At 38.1% G+C, this 19,662-nt stretch overlaps 1 protein-coding gene across 2 annotated transcripts in view; it reads right to left on the reverse strand.

The window, feature by feature from the left end:
• Window positions 1-19,445, reverse strand: part of trit1 (tRNA isopentenyltransferase 1) — a 32,917-nt gene extending 13,472 nt beyond the window's left edge. Inside the window, exons 1-6 of one of the 2 annotated variants that reach the window (XM_077548666.1) lie at window positions 19,220-19,443; window positions 5,746-5,888; window positions 5,566-5,662; window positions 5,163-5,314; window positions 3,827-3,969; window positions 3,630-3,741 (exon numbers count right to left, since the gene is read on the reverse strand). In XM_077548666.1, coding sequence (XP_077404792.1) covers window positions 3,630-3,741; window positions 3,827-3,969; window positions 5,163-5,314; window positions 5,566-5,662; window positions 5,746-5,888; window positions 19,220-19,405 — 833 coding nt within the window. In that variant the 5' untranslated portion in view covers window positions 19,406-19,443. Of the gene's footprint in view, window positions 1-3,629; window positions 3,742-3,826; window positions 3,970-5,162; window positions 5,315-5,565; window positions 5,663-5,745; window positions 5,889-19,219 lie in introns of both variants that reach the window. The other variant, XM_077548667.1, reaches the window with a different exon arrangement.
• Between the last annotated feature and the right edge of the window lie 217 nt (window positions 19,446-19,662).

The following is a 19,662-nucleotide window of genomic DNA, read 5'->3' on the forward strand; positions in this document are numbered from 1 at the left end:
TATTAACTCATTCACTGCCATAAATTCTTTATTTTTTTAATTGTTAAGAATTAGGGGTGACAGGCAATAATTTTTTTTAATCGTAATTAATCGCATGACTTCACTAGTTAACTCACGATTAAAAATGATTTTCATAGCCTGATATTAACTCTTTCACTGCCATAAATTCTTTTTTTTTTAATTGTTAAAAATTAGGGGTGACAGGCAATAATTTTTTTTAATCGTAATTAATCGCATGACTTCACTAGTTAACTCACGATTTATCACAAATTTTATATCTGTTCTAAATGTACAATTTTAAAAAATCTAGGTTTTTATACTCATAACAAAAGTGGAAAAAAAAAAAACTTAACTAATAGAAATAGTTCAAATAATTTTTTGACGTTTATAGCCATCAATGGCAGTGAATGAGTTAATTCATAAAACCATAAATCCATCATTTTAATAAATCTTTCTCCCATAAATTCATGTGACAATACAATTTTACTTAAAAGTCTAAATGTGTTTTTTTTTTTGTCTGTCTTGCTGTTTTTTTTTTATCTACTGTTCAGGAATTTCAAAGTATTTTCTTACATTTACAAAAGACCTCTAAGACAATTCAGATTCATTTTAAATGACATTCGGGATCTCAGATAAGCTCAACCTTGAACATCCTTGAATTGACTATCCACGTATCATTAAAAAAAAAGAAGAAAAAAAAAGATGTTAAACACACTGTAATGAGACCGCCCCCTTTGATGCAAGTAATAAAGTTACCATCATGACCTTTCTAGACAGCCGTAATTTCACCTTCCCCTATTCTCTTGTCATCCCAACCCCCCCCCCCCCCACACCTCCCTGCGCAAAGAATATCAATCTGAGAAGAAGCGAGGTCCTTCGGAGGACACGGTGACATTAAACCAGCTGCTTTTCCTCGCCACACAACGGCCGGAAACAATTTGGTCAAATCATTCCCCAATTTGAGAAGAAGCGCTTGTGTGGGCTCACTCTGTACCTTTTTGTGACGAACGTCCACAGATCCGCGTTAAGCGAGCTGACCCCTTTTTTTCCACAGAAGTGCAAAAATAGCAATATAATCTCATTTCTATGCAGAGGAAACGCTGGCTGGAAAAAATACAGTTGGCTTGACCCCGTGTGATACTCGAGACGGCGGGGGGGGGGGAAATGGCAGAGTAGACGGGCGGCCGCGCGGGCCCGAGACAGAGATCCAAGAATAGCGACAGAGCGCAGGAAATGTCGATTCAATGGAGGGTGAAAAGTGGCCGATGGAGGAGAGAGGTTTGACCTTGATGTCTCACGGTAGAAGCCAGCCGGGAGGGGGGATGGAGTCATGAGGGTAAAGGAGTCGCAGACGGGGGGGAAGGATGGAGGGAGGGAGTAAAGTGCTTTACTGATCATATTGCTGATAGGGCGACGGTACGAGAGAAGGCCTTAAAAGATGGGACATGGAACAGGGCAGTGTCCCGCCCATGCATTAACTCCCCGCAGCCACAAAAACCAGCAACCGCTGGCATGAGCATAACCCTGACACACTGCCCGCAATCCCCATTGTATGCTTTGTCGAAATCGGACCTCTAGCTCTCGGGGAAGCTGCGGTCTACATTGTGACCTGTCAAGACTGGGAAGGAGGGGATAAATAATGGCCGAATCGCTTGGCTGAGTTTGTCAAGGAGAAGAAGAAGAAGAGATCCTTCCTTCCGTCCTGGATCATTAATTTTCCAGAGAGGGATGGGAATATGATCATCAACTTGATGCAGCGACACACAACCTACTTGCCAACTTGTAAAAGAAAAAGTCAATTTTGGTCGGGTTTGAGATAAAAATGAAAATTCAGTACATTTGGAGCCAGGTGTGTCAAAATTAATCGTTTAATCGACAACTTACCGATTATCAAATTAATCAACATTTGAATGATCATTAATAGCTTTTTTAAAAAAAACTGTAATTGTCCAAATCCTTTAATTTCAGACTCTCAGAAGTATTTAACTCATTCACTGCCATTGACGGCTATAGACGTAAAAAATTAATTTGAACTATTTCTATTAGTTAAACATTTTTTTCCACTTTTGTTAACAAGAGTGTGAAAACCTAGAATTCTTTTTTTAATTGTGCATTTAAAACAGATATAAAATTTGTGATTAATTGCGAGTTAACTAGTGAAGTCATGCGATTAATTACAATTTTTAAAATGTAATCGCCTGACGAACGACTAATATTTAATGATCTTTTCTTTTCTTTTTTAAATCGCGTCAGGCTATTAAAATGTTCAATTGTAATTAATCACATGACTTCAATAATTAACTCAAGATTAATCACAAATTTTATATCTGTTCTAAATGTACAATAAAAATTATTTTTTTTAGGTTTTTATACTCTTAACAAAATGTAAAATTAATATAAATAGTTCAAATTAATTTTTGACGTCTATAGCCGTCAATGGCAGTGAATGAGTTAAAAATATAAAAAATATATATTTCCACACACACACACAAAATTATCGCATAAATCATGTATTAACGCAGCTTAATCACACTATTTATTCTGTCCACGGATTATCCTTAAAGGTAGCACAGGTTGTGTTTGAGCAATAAACATACCTGCATGCATTAAGGTAAAGCATTTCATAAATGTTTGTGTATGACATTCAGAATATTTGTTCATGTAAAAAATATTAGGGTCATTTTTTTTTCCATTTCAAATTATGCAAGTAATTAACTGATTAGAAAAGCGTGTGCAATGGATAAAAAAAATGTTGAGGACGTCCTAATATTAAATGTTGAGAAAATTAACAAATAGCAGGTGCTCTTCAAATTTGGCGGGCAAAAAATGTTGATTAAAAAAGCCTTTTTAATTGTTATTTTTAATCATTAAACAATACCAAATAATGGGGAAAAAATTGAAGATCGGGGAATATTTGTTTCGTAATACTTTTAATGCAAAATTTAATTTAAAAAAATATAAAATAAATAATAATAATAATAACAATGATAATAAAATAAATAAATAAAATACACTTAAAAATAAAATTAAGTATAATTATTAATAATAAATTAATTAAAATTACTTAACTTTTTGTTGAATTTTTAAGATTTTTAACTAGAGGGACAAGTGATACCACTTTCACACCTTATTTTTGGTGTATTTTTGTAGCTTTTTTTTTTTGTTTATTACCATTTGAGTGCGTATTCCCACCCAAACGAGTCCGAGCATCATACTTAAAAATAAAATTAAGTATAATTATTAATAATAAATTAATTTAAATTACTTAACTTTTTGTTGAATTTTTAAGATTTTTAACTAGAGGAACAATTGGTACCACTTTCACACCTTATTTTTGGTGTATTTTTGTAGCTTTTTTTTTTTGTTTAATACCATTTGAGTGCGTTTTCCCACCCAAACGAGTCCGAGCATCATACTTAAAAATAAAATTAAGTATAATTATTAATAATAAATTAATTAAAATTACTTAACTTTTTGTTGAATTTTTAAGATTTTTAACTAGAGGGACAAGTGATACCACTTTCACACCTTATTTTTTTTGAATTTTTGTAGCTTTTTTTTTTTGGTTTAATACCATTTGAGTGCGTTTTCCCACCCAAACCAGTCCGAGCATCATTGATTCCCCTCACCTGTCATTCTGCACGTTCCGCCGATTGAAGCGGACATGGAAGTCCCCGAGCTCGTCGATCAACCCGCCTGACAACATCTCATCGACACGAGTGTCCAGCCGCTTGTCCAGAGCTGCACAACAAAGAAAGAACCAGGAGGATCAAATAGGGCCATGTGGAAATCTGGGGCAGGGGATCCAATCATTCACCGCCCCTACCGTCCATGTCGGCGTGGAGCCAAAAGATGCAAGGGTCCGGGTACCTTAGCGGGCCCCCCAGGCCGTCGCCGCCCTGCTGGCCTCGTTGCTCCTCCAACCAGGAACTGTGAGGAACGCCCGTTTCTTGGTGGATCTGCAGGCTTCTGTGGAGCGAGAGCAGAGAGACTTTTTTTTTTTTTTTTTATATATAAATGAAACACACGTCATTAGCATCGGTAGGAAGCCTTGGACATCGATTGACAGGATGTGGTGGAAAACTGTGTGTTAAGCTTGTGATAATGAGCACATACACCGAGGTAAGAAATCTACTTCCTAGTAAGATTCTTCCGCCAGCCCGCGCTCGGTAAATAACACAGAAAAGATGATTCCCGTCACGGACCGGAGCGGGGTAACCTAACCTGCTTCTCACAAAAGACCAGAGTGCACAAACTGCAACTCGTCAAATGTGCCAGTGAGGACGGAGCATTAGCACTATTATTACCATACTGTATTATACTCAGTATATCCATAAATAGAGGCCGATGGTGTTTTTATTTGCTGTCTTTTTATATTTACCTCATTCACTGCCATTGACGACTATAGACGTCAAAAATTCATGTGAACTACTTCTATTAGTTTAAAAAATAATTTCATTTGAATTTTTAATTGTACATTTATAACAGATATAAAATTATCATGCAATTAATTACGATTAAATGCGCCGTATTTTTATTTATTTTAAATTAGGCCCGTAATTAATTGATTAATTAATTAATTGCAATTATCATGACTTCACTAGTTAACTAACGATTAATCACAATTTTTTATATCTGTTCTAAATTAACTCTTTGACTGCCAGACGTTTTCAGAAAAGGGATGCCGTGGGTGCCAGCCGATTTTAAGCATTTTTGACTGATCTTTCAAGGTCCATAGAAAATTATGTGTTTGGCCTATGGAAACACACATACTACCAAAAAAAGATTGGACTCTCATCTTTCATCAGAAAAAAAAAGTTTGTTTCTACCTTATTCCGTTTTTCAGTAATCCACAATAGAAAATGGTTAGTTTCACCTCTGTTTTGAAACAAACGTCTTTTAACGTCTTTGGCACTCCTCCATAGGATTTTACTAAACGTTATTTAACGTTTTTGGCAGTCAAAGAGTTAACAATAATTTTTTCCCCTAGGTTTTCATACTCTTGTTAGCAAAAGTGGAAACAAATGTTAAACTAACAGAAATAGTTTAAATGAATTTTTGACGTCTAAAGCCGTCAATGGCAGTGAATGAGTTAATAAGAGTCTAATTAATGACTATAGTGTATCACAATATGGTCAATGGACATTACCTGTATGGATTACCTTGCAATTTTGCGTTTGTCGTTGGGGTGCAACATGGCGGCCATTTTGGGGTCCACTTCCATCAGACGTTTATGCAACTCAGCTCCTCCCAGTTTCTCCAGTTCCAACTTCCTGTCTGCGTTGCCATCTTCGCCGTCCCCCGAATCCTCCCGCTGAATAGAGACAACGGGGAAATGGAAAACATGATTCCATTAAATAATAATAAAATTCTTATTAGTAGGGATGTTTGATATAGAACAGTCAAAATTTATTGATCGTCAAGTTAATCGACAGCTTTTTTTTTTTGGGGCTGATATCGAATATCAAAATCGGTCATAAAACACTTTCATGACTAATAAGAAAAGTAGTGGGAGTTGAAGAGAGCTCAAAAAGTCAAAAGCCAAATAAAAAGCATTTTACTCACCTCAGCATCGACGAGGACTCGCCACAGCAGAGACTCGATGTAATAGTTTGTTCCGCCAACGACGATGGGCAGTTTATCCTGATGATGCATGTCATCAATGTCATAAAGCGGTCAGGAAAAGAAAAGAAAAGACAGACAGAGGTGGGCGGGGCGTTGGGGAGGAAGACGCTAGGAAAGGATATTAGCAAAACGGCTTTGTTCCTGAAGTCCACCACCGTGTAGTTGCTAACCAACGGGTCCACGAAGCCGATCATGTGATGCCGACACTGGGCGCGCTCCTCGGATGTCACCTTGTTGGTGATGATGTCGAGACCCTGGTACACCTGGAGGGGGGTACATAAGAGGGGGGAATGATGAAAAGAAGAACCAGATTTGCAGAATGTTCAAAAATGACATTGCTAGCTTTGACATCTCTTAAGTGGCAAATTCTGGCAAATTGTTGACGTGGCGAGTAATCGTAAACTGGCGGATGAAATTGGAGATGAAATGCTGCTTCCATGAGTGAAAATGAAATCAATGCTTTTATCAGGGCTCGAGAAGGCTTTGCAGTATGTACTTAAAAAAAAAAAAAAAGTTTGATAAAGGAAGTAATTATTTAGATACCTTTTTAATTTAAAGCGAGTTATTAATTAATCAACATGTAATCGATTACCAAAGTACTTGTAGGGCTGTGCAATTAATCGAAATTCAATTACAATTACAATTATTACACTCCACAATTACAAAATTGGCATAATCGTTGACAAAAATAAAAGATTACTAATACTAAGTTTAAATGTATATATTTGTACCTTTTTTTTCATTTTAAAATAACAAATTCAATACGTCTTGTTTGGTCCAAAAGAAACTGAAATTTATTTGTCATAATATATTTACGTTTAAACATTTTATTGTTTTGCACCAAAACACAAATGATTGTCTTAATTGTGATTTCAATTAATACCGAACTAATTGTGATTAATATTTTATTATCACAACTATTTTTGATAATGGATTAATCGTTTAGATACTGTTTTAATTTAAAGCGAGCTGCAAACATTAATCAACCAGTAATTTATTATCAAAGTACAGGTATTTGATCTTTTTTTTAAATATAACTGATTAATCGTTTAGATACTTGTTAATTTACAGTGAGCTGCAACGATTAATCCATTAATCAACACGTAATCAATTATCACAGTAATTATTTTTGATAATCAATTAATCATTTAGATACTTTTAATTTAAAGTGAGCTGCAAGGATTAATCAACGGGTATCAAAATAATTGATAATCGAGTAATCGTTTAGATACTTTTTAATTTAAAGTTGTCCAAATGCTCCTTCATTTAACTATTTCAGCTTCTCTAAAGTAAATACTGCATTAAGATTTCTGTCCTATTTGAAAGCGGACTGATTTTCTTTTAATCTTTTCATGCTGAATCAAAAAAAATGTTTTTTTTAAATTGATGTTTGCATTGCCAATTTGAAATGACTTCCTGTTTTAAAACGAAGGGATTGAAATTCAATACGATTAATCGGTTAGTGAACAAAACAAAACAGTGCAAGGTGCAGACAGTCCACGTGAAAGCGCTCTTACATGTAACACAAACACGCCACCTCTGTCCATTTGACATTAACCAGTCAGGTGGTAGGTGGGACGACTGATGGGGGGGTCGGGGGGGGAGGCGTATTCCTTGCAGGTATGTGACGGCTAGGTGGCAAAGTCCATCACAACTTGGACTGTTTTTGTTTCCATGGAGACAGCTATGACATTCACCCCTTTCATGCTAAAGTATTTCCTGTATTGCGGCGATGAAATGAGCAAGAGTTGAGACTTCACAAGTGGTGAACCTCAAGAGGGTCCACTAGACTCTTGAATCGACACCGTTGAGTTTTTCTTCAACTATTATGTAACTCAAGCTGTGTTGTAGTAGTGCACATCACAGTGAAATCATCGGTACGGACCCCAGCTGAGCATTTACATCCCCACCCCGTGAGCAGACAGGAAAAGAATACGAGTCGTTACGTGCCGTTGTTGCTCGTGCATAATAGAAGAGTGGCTGCGGTTTGGACTTGTGTTTCCTCACCGAGGTGTCAGGGCTGCGGCTGAGACGCTTTGATGAGTGGTTCTTAAATCGATTAACCCGTAGATGGCCGACTGCAACTCCATCGCCTGGATTTACACCAGAAATCCAAGTGTCTACATTTGATTTATTGCTTGAAAACCATTTCCCCCAGACTACTGTTTATTAACTCATTCACTGCCATTGACGGCTATAGACGTCAAAAATTCATTTGAACTATTTCTATTAGTTAAAATTTTTTTCCCACTTTTGTTAACAAAAGTATACAAACCTAGATTTTTTTTGTATTAAACAGATATAAAATTTGTGATTTTTATTTATTTTTAGTTTTTTTAAAGATTATTAAAAATTAGGGGCATCAGGCGATAATTTTTTTTACTCGTAATTAATCGCATGACTTCACAAGTTAACTCACGATTAATCAAAAAATGTATATGTGTTCTAAATGTACCCCAAAAAAATCTAGGTTTTCATACTCTTGTTAACAAAAATGGGAAAAAAATGTTAAACTAATAAAAATAGTTAAAATGAATTGCAATGGCAGTGAATGAGTTAATGGCTTTATTGTTGCGAATATTTAAAAAATCTGCACGCACGCACATGCACATGCTCACCCACATACAAAAAAAAAAAATAATAATAATAATAAATATATATATATATATATATATATATATATATATATATGTGTGTGTATATGTATATATATGTATATATATTTAAAAAAATATTTAAAAAATTTATTTTTTTTTAAAAAAAAAGGAGAGCAATGATGATGTCAAATCGAATGAACAAAACTGAGCTACAAAAAAAAATCTGTTATTCCATCGATTAATCTGATAAATTTTTATTTTGCATAAAAGTGTCTTACAAAGCCATTTTTTCCCCGATTACTGGGTATTAACTGATTATTGTTGCTTATGTGCTTTCACGAAAAACTACTGTGCAAAAATAGAAGAAAAATATTTTGCAGCCAACTGAAATTTTTTGGTCCATGGTGGGTGCCGTGGGTGCCCGGGAGAAATTATTTTTTAAAATCCTTTACAAATTTGAAAATAAGTGCATTCATTTTGTAATTAATAAATAATCATTTTAAATTAACCCTTTTCCAGCATGCCCATTAAAACTCATTCAGTGCCATTGACGGCTATAGATGTAAAAAAAATAATTTTAACTATTTCAATTAGTTTAACATTTTTTCCACTTTTGTTAACAAGAGGATGAAAACCTAGAAAAAAAATGTTATTGTACATTTATAACAGATATAAAATTTGTGATTAATCGTGACTTAACTATTGAAGTCATGCGATTAATTCCAATTAAAAATGTTAATCACCTGACGTGATTTAAAAAAAAAAAAAAAGGATAATAAACATTTGGGGCGTCAGTCGATTAATTTTTTAAATCGTAATTAATCGCATGGATTCACTAGTTAACTCACGATTAATCACAAATTTTCTGTTCTAAATGTGCAATTAAAAAAATCTAGGTTTTCATACTCTTTTTAACAAAAGTGGGGGGAAAAATGTTAAACTAATAGAAATAGTTCAAATGATTTTTTGACGTCTATAGCCGTCAATGGCAGTGAATGAGGTCATATTTGGTTTTGGATAAAAAATAAGAACGGAGAAATGGATTAATGGCCCAGCCCTATTAATTAATTATTTTGTTAATTACTAACTACTAGTAATTAACAAGGCGTTCTAGAAGCTGAGAAGGCAACAGGGGAAGGCGAGAAGTAGGCAAAGATATACTCGCGTCTCATTAAATTTTTATTCCGAAATGGTGAATACCTTCTGCTGCTGTTAATTACATCATCTTACAGGGGTTGCAAATGGGAATTGTTATACTGAAGATCACGCCACACAAGTCGTTAATGTGCTGTTTTCATCCTACCGTCTTTCCTTTCAAATCACCAATTTGTCCCCAAAAAAGGAAGACTCCACCTTTTAAAGATGCATTTCCCAGCCAATACAGAGATTATTGCCTGAAGGTGAAGTTGATTGAACTTCTGCTGGATATCGACTGATGCTAACAAGTCATTTAGAGCACCCTCTAAGACAACAATGATTCATGTTATGACAAACTTTTAGAACCCTTTGCCATCCACAGCCTAATATGACTTAACCAGGGACGCGTGGTCTGGATTTTTGTTGCTTGAAAACAAAGAGCAATGTGATTGCATTACCCTTTAGAAGGGCAACTCATAAGTACTTTATTGAATTATTTTTCAGCAAACTCTCCCCCCCCCCAAAAAAAAAAAAAACTTGCTATAATGAATAGTCAGGCTAAAACAAAAACACAGCAAAATATTTAGTTAATATTAACATTTCTAGTGTTAAAGAAAGCAACTCGTTTTTAGTGTTTATAAAAAAGAACACTAGATGGAATAATATTTGACATCACCTAATTTAGTGTCAAATCAACAGTAACCATTATTGACCAATGACAAGTGTTAAATTTCAACTCTGATCAGAGTTGTTTTAACTTTGTCACAGTGTAAAAAAAATTAGACTTTCATACATATATATATATATTAGGGGTGTTATAAAAAATCGATTCGGCAATATTATCGCTGTATCGCAATTCTCGAATCGATTTTTAAACTTCATTTTTTTATGGGAATAATCAACAAAACGTCTTACTTAGGGTTAGGATTTATACATTAAGCATGGAAGAATGTTATGTTAATGAAACATTAAGCCTTAATATTTTATTTCAGTATTTCAGACTGCGCCCTGTTTGTTAAATGCAGTGGCTCAGTTTTAAGCCAGAATTTTCAGATAAATACATTTTTCATACAAATCTTACAATGTACCTGTACAAGTTTACTGCTTAGTATTTTCTAAATTTGAGTTAAAAAAAAAAATAAAAAATCGAAATAATCAATTTATAGATTCACATCGGTATTAATCGGTATCGAATCGAATCGTGATCTATGAATTGTGATACAAATCGAATCACCAGGTACTAGGCAATTCACACTCCTAATATATATATATATATATATATATATATATATATATATATATATATATATATATATATATATATATATATATATATATATATATATATATATACTTTTTTTTTCATTTATTTGACTTTACACTGGCGATTTTGCTGCGTATTGCTCAGTGAGTGTGGAGCATGATGGGGCAAAGCAAGCCAACCTGCTAAATTATTCACCGATTGACTGCACGACACCACTGTCAGCCACGGGAGGAGAGGATGGATGCACGGGTGAATGCACGGATGGATGAATGGATGTTTGAAGCCTTATTCTCTTTTTCCAAAAAGGCTAAGAAAGTTGGCAGAAAAGAAGTGGAAGATGAAGAAAAACGAGGGCTGGAGGAGCGCCGTGTACTCGCTAGCGAGAACAGCATGCTCCTGCTCCTCTTCCATTTTCACACGTTATCCATCAGCACCACCTCCTTTGCTTCTTCCCTTCACTCACCATATTTTCTGACACACACACACACACACACAGCCTTATGCACCTTTCTGTAGGCCAGTCTTAAAAATGAAAATTCCATTTTGAATTGGATTAATCGATTAATCATTGCACCTCTAATCTATTACTGTCAATTTTAAGGGACCAAATAAAAGCTATTTTATTCATTATATATATTTTTGTTAGTTAATCGTTTAGCTGAATTTTATTCTGCCAAAAATCTGAATTGAAAAAAAAAAAAATCCATATTCAACTTCCTCTCTATAGTTTTTAATATATCAACCTTGGTACGTATAAGGGGTCCTCAGATTGAAATTCAATTCAACATAACCGGAATTTGTATAAAAGTAGCCATAATTACTGGCAAAAAAAAAAGGTTTGAATGGGAAAATCTTTTCTTTTTTAAGAAGTGAGTTCATCAAATCCAATCCAATCGTCTCTTCTTGGAGAGAGACATCGTAGAAGCAAATTGCACATTTACACCACTGACCAGTTTTTTTAGGTTTGACATTTAAGAACTGATAAGAAAATTGTTGGTTTAGCCAGTAGCCGCTCTGGTTCGAATGTTTGCATCTTACACCTCAAGTACATGATTACCCCCCCCCCCCCCCCCGTCTTCTACCTCAAAGTACCACCCTTCAACAATTTAATCCTTCCATCTCCCTCTTTACTCTCTATGGGGAATGGCCCAGTAATGCCAGACTAATAAATCATTCATGCCGTTGTCCTGCCCCCCCCCCCATCCCATCCTCCCCCTCCCCCTCCTCCATCCATCCGGCCATGCATCCACTTCTCCCTCGCCGCACCCTGACGCTGCCTTTGCCGCTCAATGAAAGCGCACGAGCGTGGCGGATGCAAACCCGGCCCTGTGTTTTGGCGGCGTCCCCGCCCGTGCTCAGATCATTCGTCGGGAAATGCGGCGTCTGACTTTCAATCGAAACGGGTGCGTCACCAGCCCAGACAGGTCATCGTCGCAGTAGACGTGACGGTGGGAGGGGATGAATCAAGCGAGTGTGAACCGGAGGATGTGTTTCATATGTCGATAAGCAGCCGGGGGGACACTCAGCACCACCAGTTGCTCCGGGGAACTTCATTTTGCCTCCTAATCGGCGATCATTCCGACTCGCCGCTCAGCAGACACACAAGGTTTAGCGATCGTTAATATTGAGCAGGTTTAACATTTACCGTTATCAACCCAGATCGGGTGGCGGAAAACAAATCACTTATAACACATGCCGCACTCGGGATAGTTGTTCTTAGTGTTAGATATTAGTAACATTTAAATTCTTTATTTTCATATATTAACCATTGTTATACATTATTAGCATCTTAATTCTTTATATTAACCATGTTGAAAGCTTTTATAGACGTGTAAAGCAAGTAGTGTTGAACTCAGTATAATTTGACCTTAAGATGGGACATATTATTTGGTCTAGAATTTCCTTCTCTGTGGGAAAACACATTTGGTCCTTGAGAACAGAATCTGTTTCGAACACGCACCCCTGACTCTGTTTTCGCCATCGCTCATGGAAAAGTACCCAGAGAGTATGTTTTGTCTACAAATGAAAGAGAGGCGGTCGGTTTTAACTATAAGAAGCCATTTTACACGCGGAAGAGGCACATTCGGCGCTCTGAATTCCACCTGTTAAGTGATGAATTGGAGTCTGTTACGATGTCCAGAGATCTCTGTTAGATTAAAATCATTTTTGCAAAGGTGTTTTTTCTTACATTAAATCTGTCTTCAAGTTTTGGAACACGCAAAGAGGACAAATAATTTTATTCCTCTTTCATTAGCCATATTGAACTTCCTGTGACCAGTAGGAGTGATCACACCTGCTCCCCATTCACACCGGAGAGCCCCGATACCATGCATATAACCGGCAAGTCACACCAAAGAGGGAAAATGGCAAATTGCCATTCTATTCTATTCCTGTTAATAAATGTACATAAGTTATCCCATATTTACTCTTATAGTATTGCAAAGCATGACTGCAAAACAGGAACTGTGCCTTATCACAAGACAGCAGCTGAAACACTTTGCGAATTCACTGCTGATGAACTTTGGCCGTTGAAACCTTCAGCGCCGAAGAAAGACACATCTGTATTCTTATCTGCACAACGACGCATAACCGTGATGGTTGCTGCTGTGTGTGCCCCCTCCCCTTTAAAGCAGCAACGGCTATGTAACTAGTGACTACCCAATAAAAAGAGAGGGCTCGGGGGAGTGTGCCTCAGAGCGGGTAGGAGATTGTAATCTGTGCACATTTCTGTCCGTTCTCCTCGCGAGTAAAAAATAATCTAAATCTCTTGTCTTCCTTCCTTGTCTGATGTTTATTAAATGTTCTAGGTTGACTGAACCTGACAATTCCGTATAGCTACACTGTTATACAAGCAATACGCTGGCTACTTTACATTACAGATGTCAAAACTAATCAATGAATTGATTAGCCACTTAACAATTTTGAGGTATTTTAGGACAGGAACCCTCTAAATTTTAGCGTTCTTGAGGGTTTTCTCTGATTGTCATCATACTAAGGATGTTTCATTTAAAGATGTTGAAGATAAAAACTTATTGAACGCTTTTTCATTTGTTGCACGCTGTTGCCGTGGCGATGCACTGTTTGCAAAAAATTATCATTAAAAAATTATGTTGTGGGTCTAAACATGGGTGAAAACTCAACGTTGCACACAAATCAGACCTGTCAAAATATATATATTTTAGAATTCATATTTTAGACTTTATTTTAGTCTTTAAAATAAAATTTTATATTTTAGACTATTTTGGCCTAGAAAATTAAAATTTTAAAATTTGAATGATATTTCGCCCCTGTTTAGCCCCTCAAAAACCGCATTGTTTTTTTTTCTTTGCAAGCAGCAATACGCCACGGCAACAGCGTGCAACGAAATACAAAGTTTTCAATACGTTTTTATCTTAAATATTGTTCGATGAAACAAAAATGTGAGGTGTGTACTCACTTTTGTGAGATACTGTATAAGTGAAGATGTGTTGAATATGTTAATAAGCAATCGGCGTGCGTGCCCGCACTTCCAGATAGTAACAAAAAAACATGGCCGTCCATTCCGGCCTGCTAATTTAAAGCTCTGCACGCAAACTGATTACATGCTGCTGCATGTTTCTCACACATTCAACACGTGGTGACAAACAGACCTCTTTTGTTGCTAAGCTCTTCTTACATCCAAGCATGCGTAAAGTGAAAGGTCAGCGGTGCGCCCACCAATGCCCCCCCCCAAAGACCCTCGGACACACACGCATGACCTGTTCAATTGACCCATCGGACCCTGGAGAGGACGACACCCTACCCACACAGACACACAAACACTGCCCCCCTGCCAAGAAAAAACATTTATTTTTGGATAACAATATGTTGTTAGTTAACATATGACACACATGACTGCACGTCATGAATGAAAATTAGTTCTTTTTAAGCAGGCATGTGAAAAGTTGAGTAATCCCACCAGCTGCTTGGTGCACGGTTGACCAGTGTCTGTTGTTGATAATGACAATTTTTTTTGGGGGGGGTTAAATCACTGATGCTTGGAGCCCTTGTGACAGACTGAGTACTTTGACTTTGGCCCATAAGTCACCCGGAACCCTAATGAGGGCAAGTATTATTGAAAATGGACGCCTTAAAGCGTAACGATACAAACAGTGGTCTGTCGTAGTACCAAGATTGCCCTGCAAGAGGCAGTATGGTACCACAAGCCATCCAGACTGAAAATACAAAGAAGAAGAAACACTAGCTGTAGTAAAGGCACGGACTTGCTTTCATTGTATGAATGGACGAGTAATGCTCCTTACTCGCTGTTGGGAGAAGTCAAGGCAACGGCCATCTTACGTTGCCGCTTGCTAAGCCATCCTAACTTGAATATGTTGGTTGCCATCAGGAATAAAATCTTCTGCCAAATGTAAACCTAACGATTCATTATACTGAGATAATATAATATGAATGGTCGATACAAACTGTGAAGTTGGCTCTTTGAGAGGCTCCCGTTACGCCATAAAGAGATGCTAGCGTAAAACACACACTGCTAACAGTATAGCCCAAAAAATAACCAAAGCTGTCAGTAAAAGTGGCAACGCAAGATGGCTGCCCTCTGGCTTCAGCCGCGAGGGGCCTATTGATAGTCCATTCAAGTCCATGAGTAACCCAGACTTGGCTACAGAGCACATCGGGGAAGAAAGAAAACCACTTAACACACGACAGAATAATCACTCAGGATAATCTTTCACAGATAACTGAGCCATTGTCATATTTGATCAGGAGAGACGAAAAATGCTCAAATCAGGCTAGATTATCGTTATGTGTGAAGCCCACTTAATCATATATATTTACATAAGAGGAGCCAGACATTAGAAAGAGCTCTCAATATGATGCAGTGCAGTCTACAACCCCGATATCTTAATATGAGCAATCTACTGTATGTTTGCATTCCAGACTTGCTGATCCAGCATTAGACTAGTGTTGACAGTGCCTGTTGTTACAGCTGTGGTGTTTACTTGGCCTGGATTTACACCGCATGGTTCGAGTGACACAATTCAGATATTTTTTTGTGTGCCTCCTCTCCTGCTCCAGCTCAGTTTGTGTATGTGTCATTGAAGCGTGAAATAATTGTATTTTTTTTTTTTAAATCCTAGAATCTGTTATCTTTTGATCTCTTCCAAATGTTCTACTGTAGTATCTGTGACTTTGAGTATACATGGCTTTAAGCCTGGCTTGGTGAGTGACGTGGGTGCCAGAGAAAGATTTACTTTTTAGAATTGATTATCCGATATATATTACTCCATCGATTACTCAGGTAATCGGGTAACAGTTGTTGTAGTTCAAAGCAACCCCAAACCTAAGGCAGCCTTTTCACACTTTTTCTTACAGCAACAAATGTCCGTACGGAAACACCAAAGTGGCCAAACATTGGTCCCCACTGCTAACAAATATGGTTTCAATTACATTATATATTGTTAATAGGCAGAAATTTAGCTGATTCCCCCGCCAGCCCCCCTACTTGCTGTTCCAACTAGCGATGGTAGGCTATAGTGAATTAACTAACAGCAAGTTTCATCAAGGTAGTTTCTTTCTCTGGATTCTGAAAATTCACGCTGAATTTGGAACAGAGGTGCTCATTTTTACTAAACAAACAGCCTCTTTCAAGAACTTGCCTCGGGAGCGAACCACACACGAACGGGCCTCATTTAGCGGCCCGAGTAACCCAGTTCCATCCGAGGGCTGCGTGCAGTTTGATGAATTAGCGGCTAATTTAGGGTTCCTCCGACTTCCTCTATACCAGCTGATGGGCGCATGTGAAAATGACTATTTCCCATCGTGTTCACCAACTAAACATAGAGGCTCCATTTTTCTGGAAGGCCCTGAAAGACCCCGCTAGGGTCCCTGGACCCCCACTTTGGGAACGGCTTGTTTTGTTGATAGTACAGCCAAACATTGTGCGCGTATGAGTGCCATGGATAGCATGTTCATTTAATGAGGGAATAATATCACCCTGCGTGTTCAATGAAGTGCGGGTAGAGGGGGCACGGAGAGGGGCGTGATTGGAACACAATAGGCGTGTTAGGGACTGTGGGAACCGATTCTATCCGGGACAATGGGCACTTCCCAGCGACCATTCACTATCAGCCGCCGGGTCGACGTAGCGCGGCGCTGAATATGCACCAGCTCAGCACAATGCCGCTTTCTCCCAAACAAGCCTAGACTGTTTCCTATCCCAAAGACAACACGGGCCAGCTCGGACCCGCACACAGTCCTCATTCTCACATAAACAGTCGCAGTCTCTCCCGTCACGTCCGCATGGCGTTTTTCCGCCTTCTCTCGGGCCGTCCTAACGGGAGGGTGGCAACAAGGCTGGGGATTGTGGAGCGGGACGTGTTAACTAGGCCACTGTTTTTTTTTTTCTCCCCTCCAAGAGCCAGTGGTCTTCGGAGATATTCCGGGCAAAGATGTTATTAACGTAACCCAGTTCACCCAATAGCAGGTGACAAGGACACAACACAAAAACAGCAGGAGTGCAGGGTTAAAAATAAGTCCGCTATTATGAGGCTAATGACAATTATCGGTTTCAGAGCGCTTGCGACCCAGACGCGAGCGGAACCCGTCGTGTTTCTGTGTGTGTGTGTGTGTGTGTGTGTGGACCCCGTGGTTGCCACGACGACAAAGCCTGACAACAGAGAGGATGCGTTGGAGAGAATGGAGAAAAGCGCTCGAGAGCTCGCCGGGGATGCTTCTTATCTATAAAAACAAACACAGACGCGCACCAGAGGTTTTCCTGCTTCAAATTGAGGCAGAAGTGGTATCATTTTTGCTCATTTGCGCAGGTGCTTTTTTCACTTTCGTTGCCACCTCGCCTTGAAAAATATTTGCAATGCATGAACAATATTAACATGTTTAAACATTTTCGATGGCTCAGTAGGGGGAAAACAATGTCAACAATTCTAGAAGTGACTTGCAGCTATTTCGCATACCGCGTAGCACCTTAGATGTAATCAATAAATAAATAAATAAATACCCCAATGAGTGCACAGCTGCTCGGTTAGAAAAATGTAAATCAAGATACCACTGCATTGGTGTAAAATAAATTAAAATTCAATTTACCATAAATGTCATATTTCATGTCATTACCCAAATTTGTACAAATAAAAGCGTCTCATCAGATAAATAATTACCTCATGGTTTGCTCTACAGTTGAGGAAATAAACACCCCCCAGGCCACTAAATGAGGAAATGATGACTAAATATTCAACAAAAATAATCATACACTCAGCTTCCTTTTTTACAACCGTGCCCATACCTGCCTTTGGTTCCGTGTCTCTCGTTACCATAAATGTCAATATACAAGTGCATTCCAAATGTCAGGAGCTGCTGGTTTGTGATGCAAATTAGTGCAAGTACTGTCAAAAGGTTCACGGTTAAGAGGGACGCTGGTTTCATTTTAATATCCCGGATCTAGGATGCTGTGGTTACCATGGTAACATTACCGTCTCCATTAAAAGGCTACGCTCCACTCTAATTCCCGTTTTATGCATATTACTACAATGTGGATTACCTTAATTATAAATGGGGAAAGGAACATTAAACCTGTGTACAAATAAGGCTATTGAAAATACATTAACTACGACATTAGAAAAACCTTACCACTGCCAATAATGTTCCAGACCTTTCTATGTACCATCTTGAGGAGTTTACCAGTAATATTTATCGTTTTTCGAAGAGGATAAAGATTTTGTATATTGTCTGTCTACATGCGTTCAACGTTGTTTAAAACAGGGGTGGGCAAACTCAGTCCTTGAGGTTCCGGAAACCTGCAGGTTGTGGATGTTTCCCTTCTCCAACACACCTGAAGCTCATCAGCAAGCTCTGCATAAGCCTGATAACGATCCTGTTCATTGTAATCAGCTGTGTTGGAGGAGGGGAATCATCGAGAACCTGCAGAACTCCGGCCCTCGAGGACAGAGTTTACCCACCCCTGGTTTAAAGGGTTATAATATTGTGACATTGATCCTATTTTTGTTTAGCCACGCTACAGCGTTTTGCATTGTGTCAGCATTAAGATAGCAACCTTTTGCAGGAATAAGTCATGTGGTTTAACCAGTGGAAAATTATGAAAAATAAATGTTTTTTCTTCCCAGGGCGATGTACTGCATTTTTTTAAGGTGATGATTGTCAATATTGTTGAATAGAAGAGTCCGGCATCTCCCCCTACCCAGAACAAAATGGCTCCGTCGGTCCATTCGTCAAGTTTGACGTCATACAGGAAGTAGCCTACTGTAAGAAGGGCCTGTCACACACACAAAAAAACGTCTCTATTTTTCCACTTTTAGTTAACTTTTGTGGTATAATGTCAATGAAATTGTGTAACTAATGCTTTGGCCGTATTTATTTATTTATTTTTAAATGTAATTTTAGGCACATTTAGCACACACGCGGATTTCAATTGCGCAGCAACATTCAACATTTTATCATAACCAGGAGGGGAAATTCAGACTTAAGTCGAAGCTATATTCATTTAGGTGAATAAATATCATTTTGTGTGCCTGGTTATATTTTTAGAAGTCTAACTCCAGCCTGTCACTTGAAATGGCGTCCTCCCCCGCGTTGTCACGCTTCCTACCTGCATGGAATCGGCGCTGATTATCTCTCCCCGAAGTCGTTTTCCGATCTCGATAGCCAACTTCGATTTCCCGGTGCCGGTGGCTCCTAAAATGACCACCAAAGACGGCGACATCGCTCTCCCCAAGGCACATTTCATGCTACGCGTGGACGCCGCCATGATGCCACTCGCTAACCAGACGGCCATGAACGCGCATGCGCATGCTTCGTCGGTGAGGAGGCGGGGGTCCGTTGCTGGGCAACAGGCAGCCGTTGCCACGGTAATACCAAATGAACGTGGTAATGCTTGGACACTGATTATATCCTAATGGTGTTTGGCGTTTCTTTATTAATTTCTAAATCCAGCCACATAAAATATAAATGTCACGATTATTTACCTATACTATAATTGTTTAATATGTATGAAGTGCCCGAGTAGAAACACTGTCACGATGGTGACTCCAA

Source organism: Vanacampus margaritifer, chromosome 17 (genome assembly GCF_051991255.1).
Source record: "Vanacampus margaritifer isolate UIUO_Vmar chromosome 17, RoL_Vmar_1.0, whole genome shotgun sequence".
NCBI lineage: Eukaryota > Metazoa > Chordata > Actinopteri > Syngnathiformes > Syngnathidae > Vanacampus > Vanacampus margaritifer.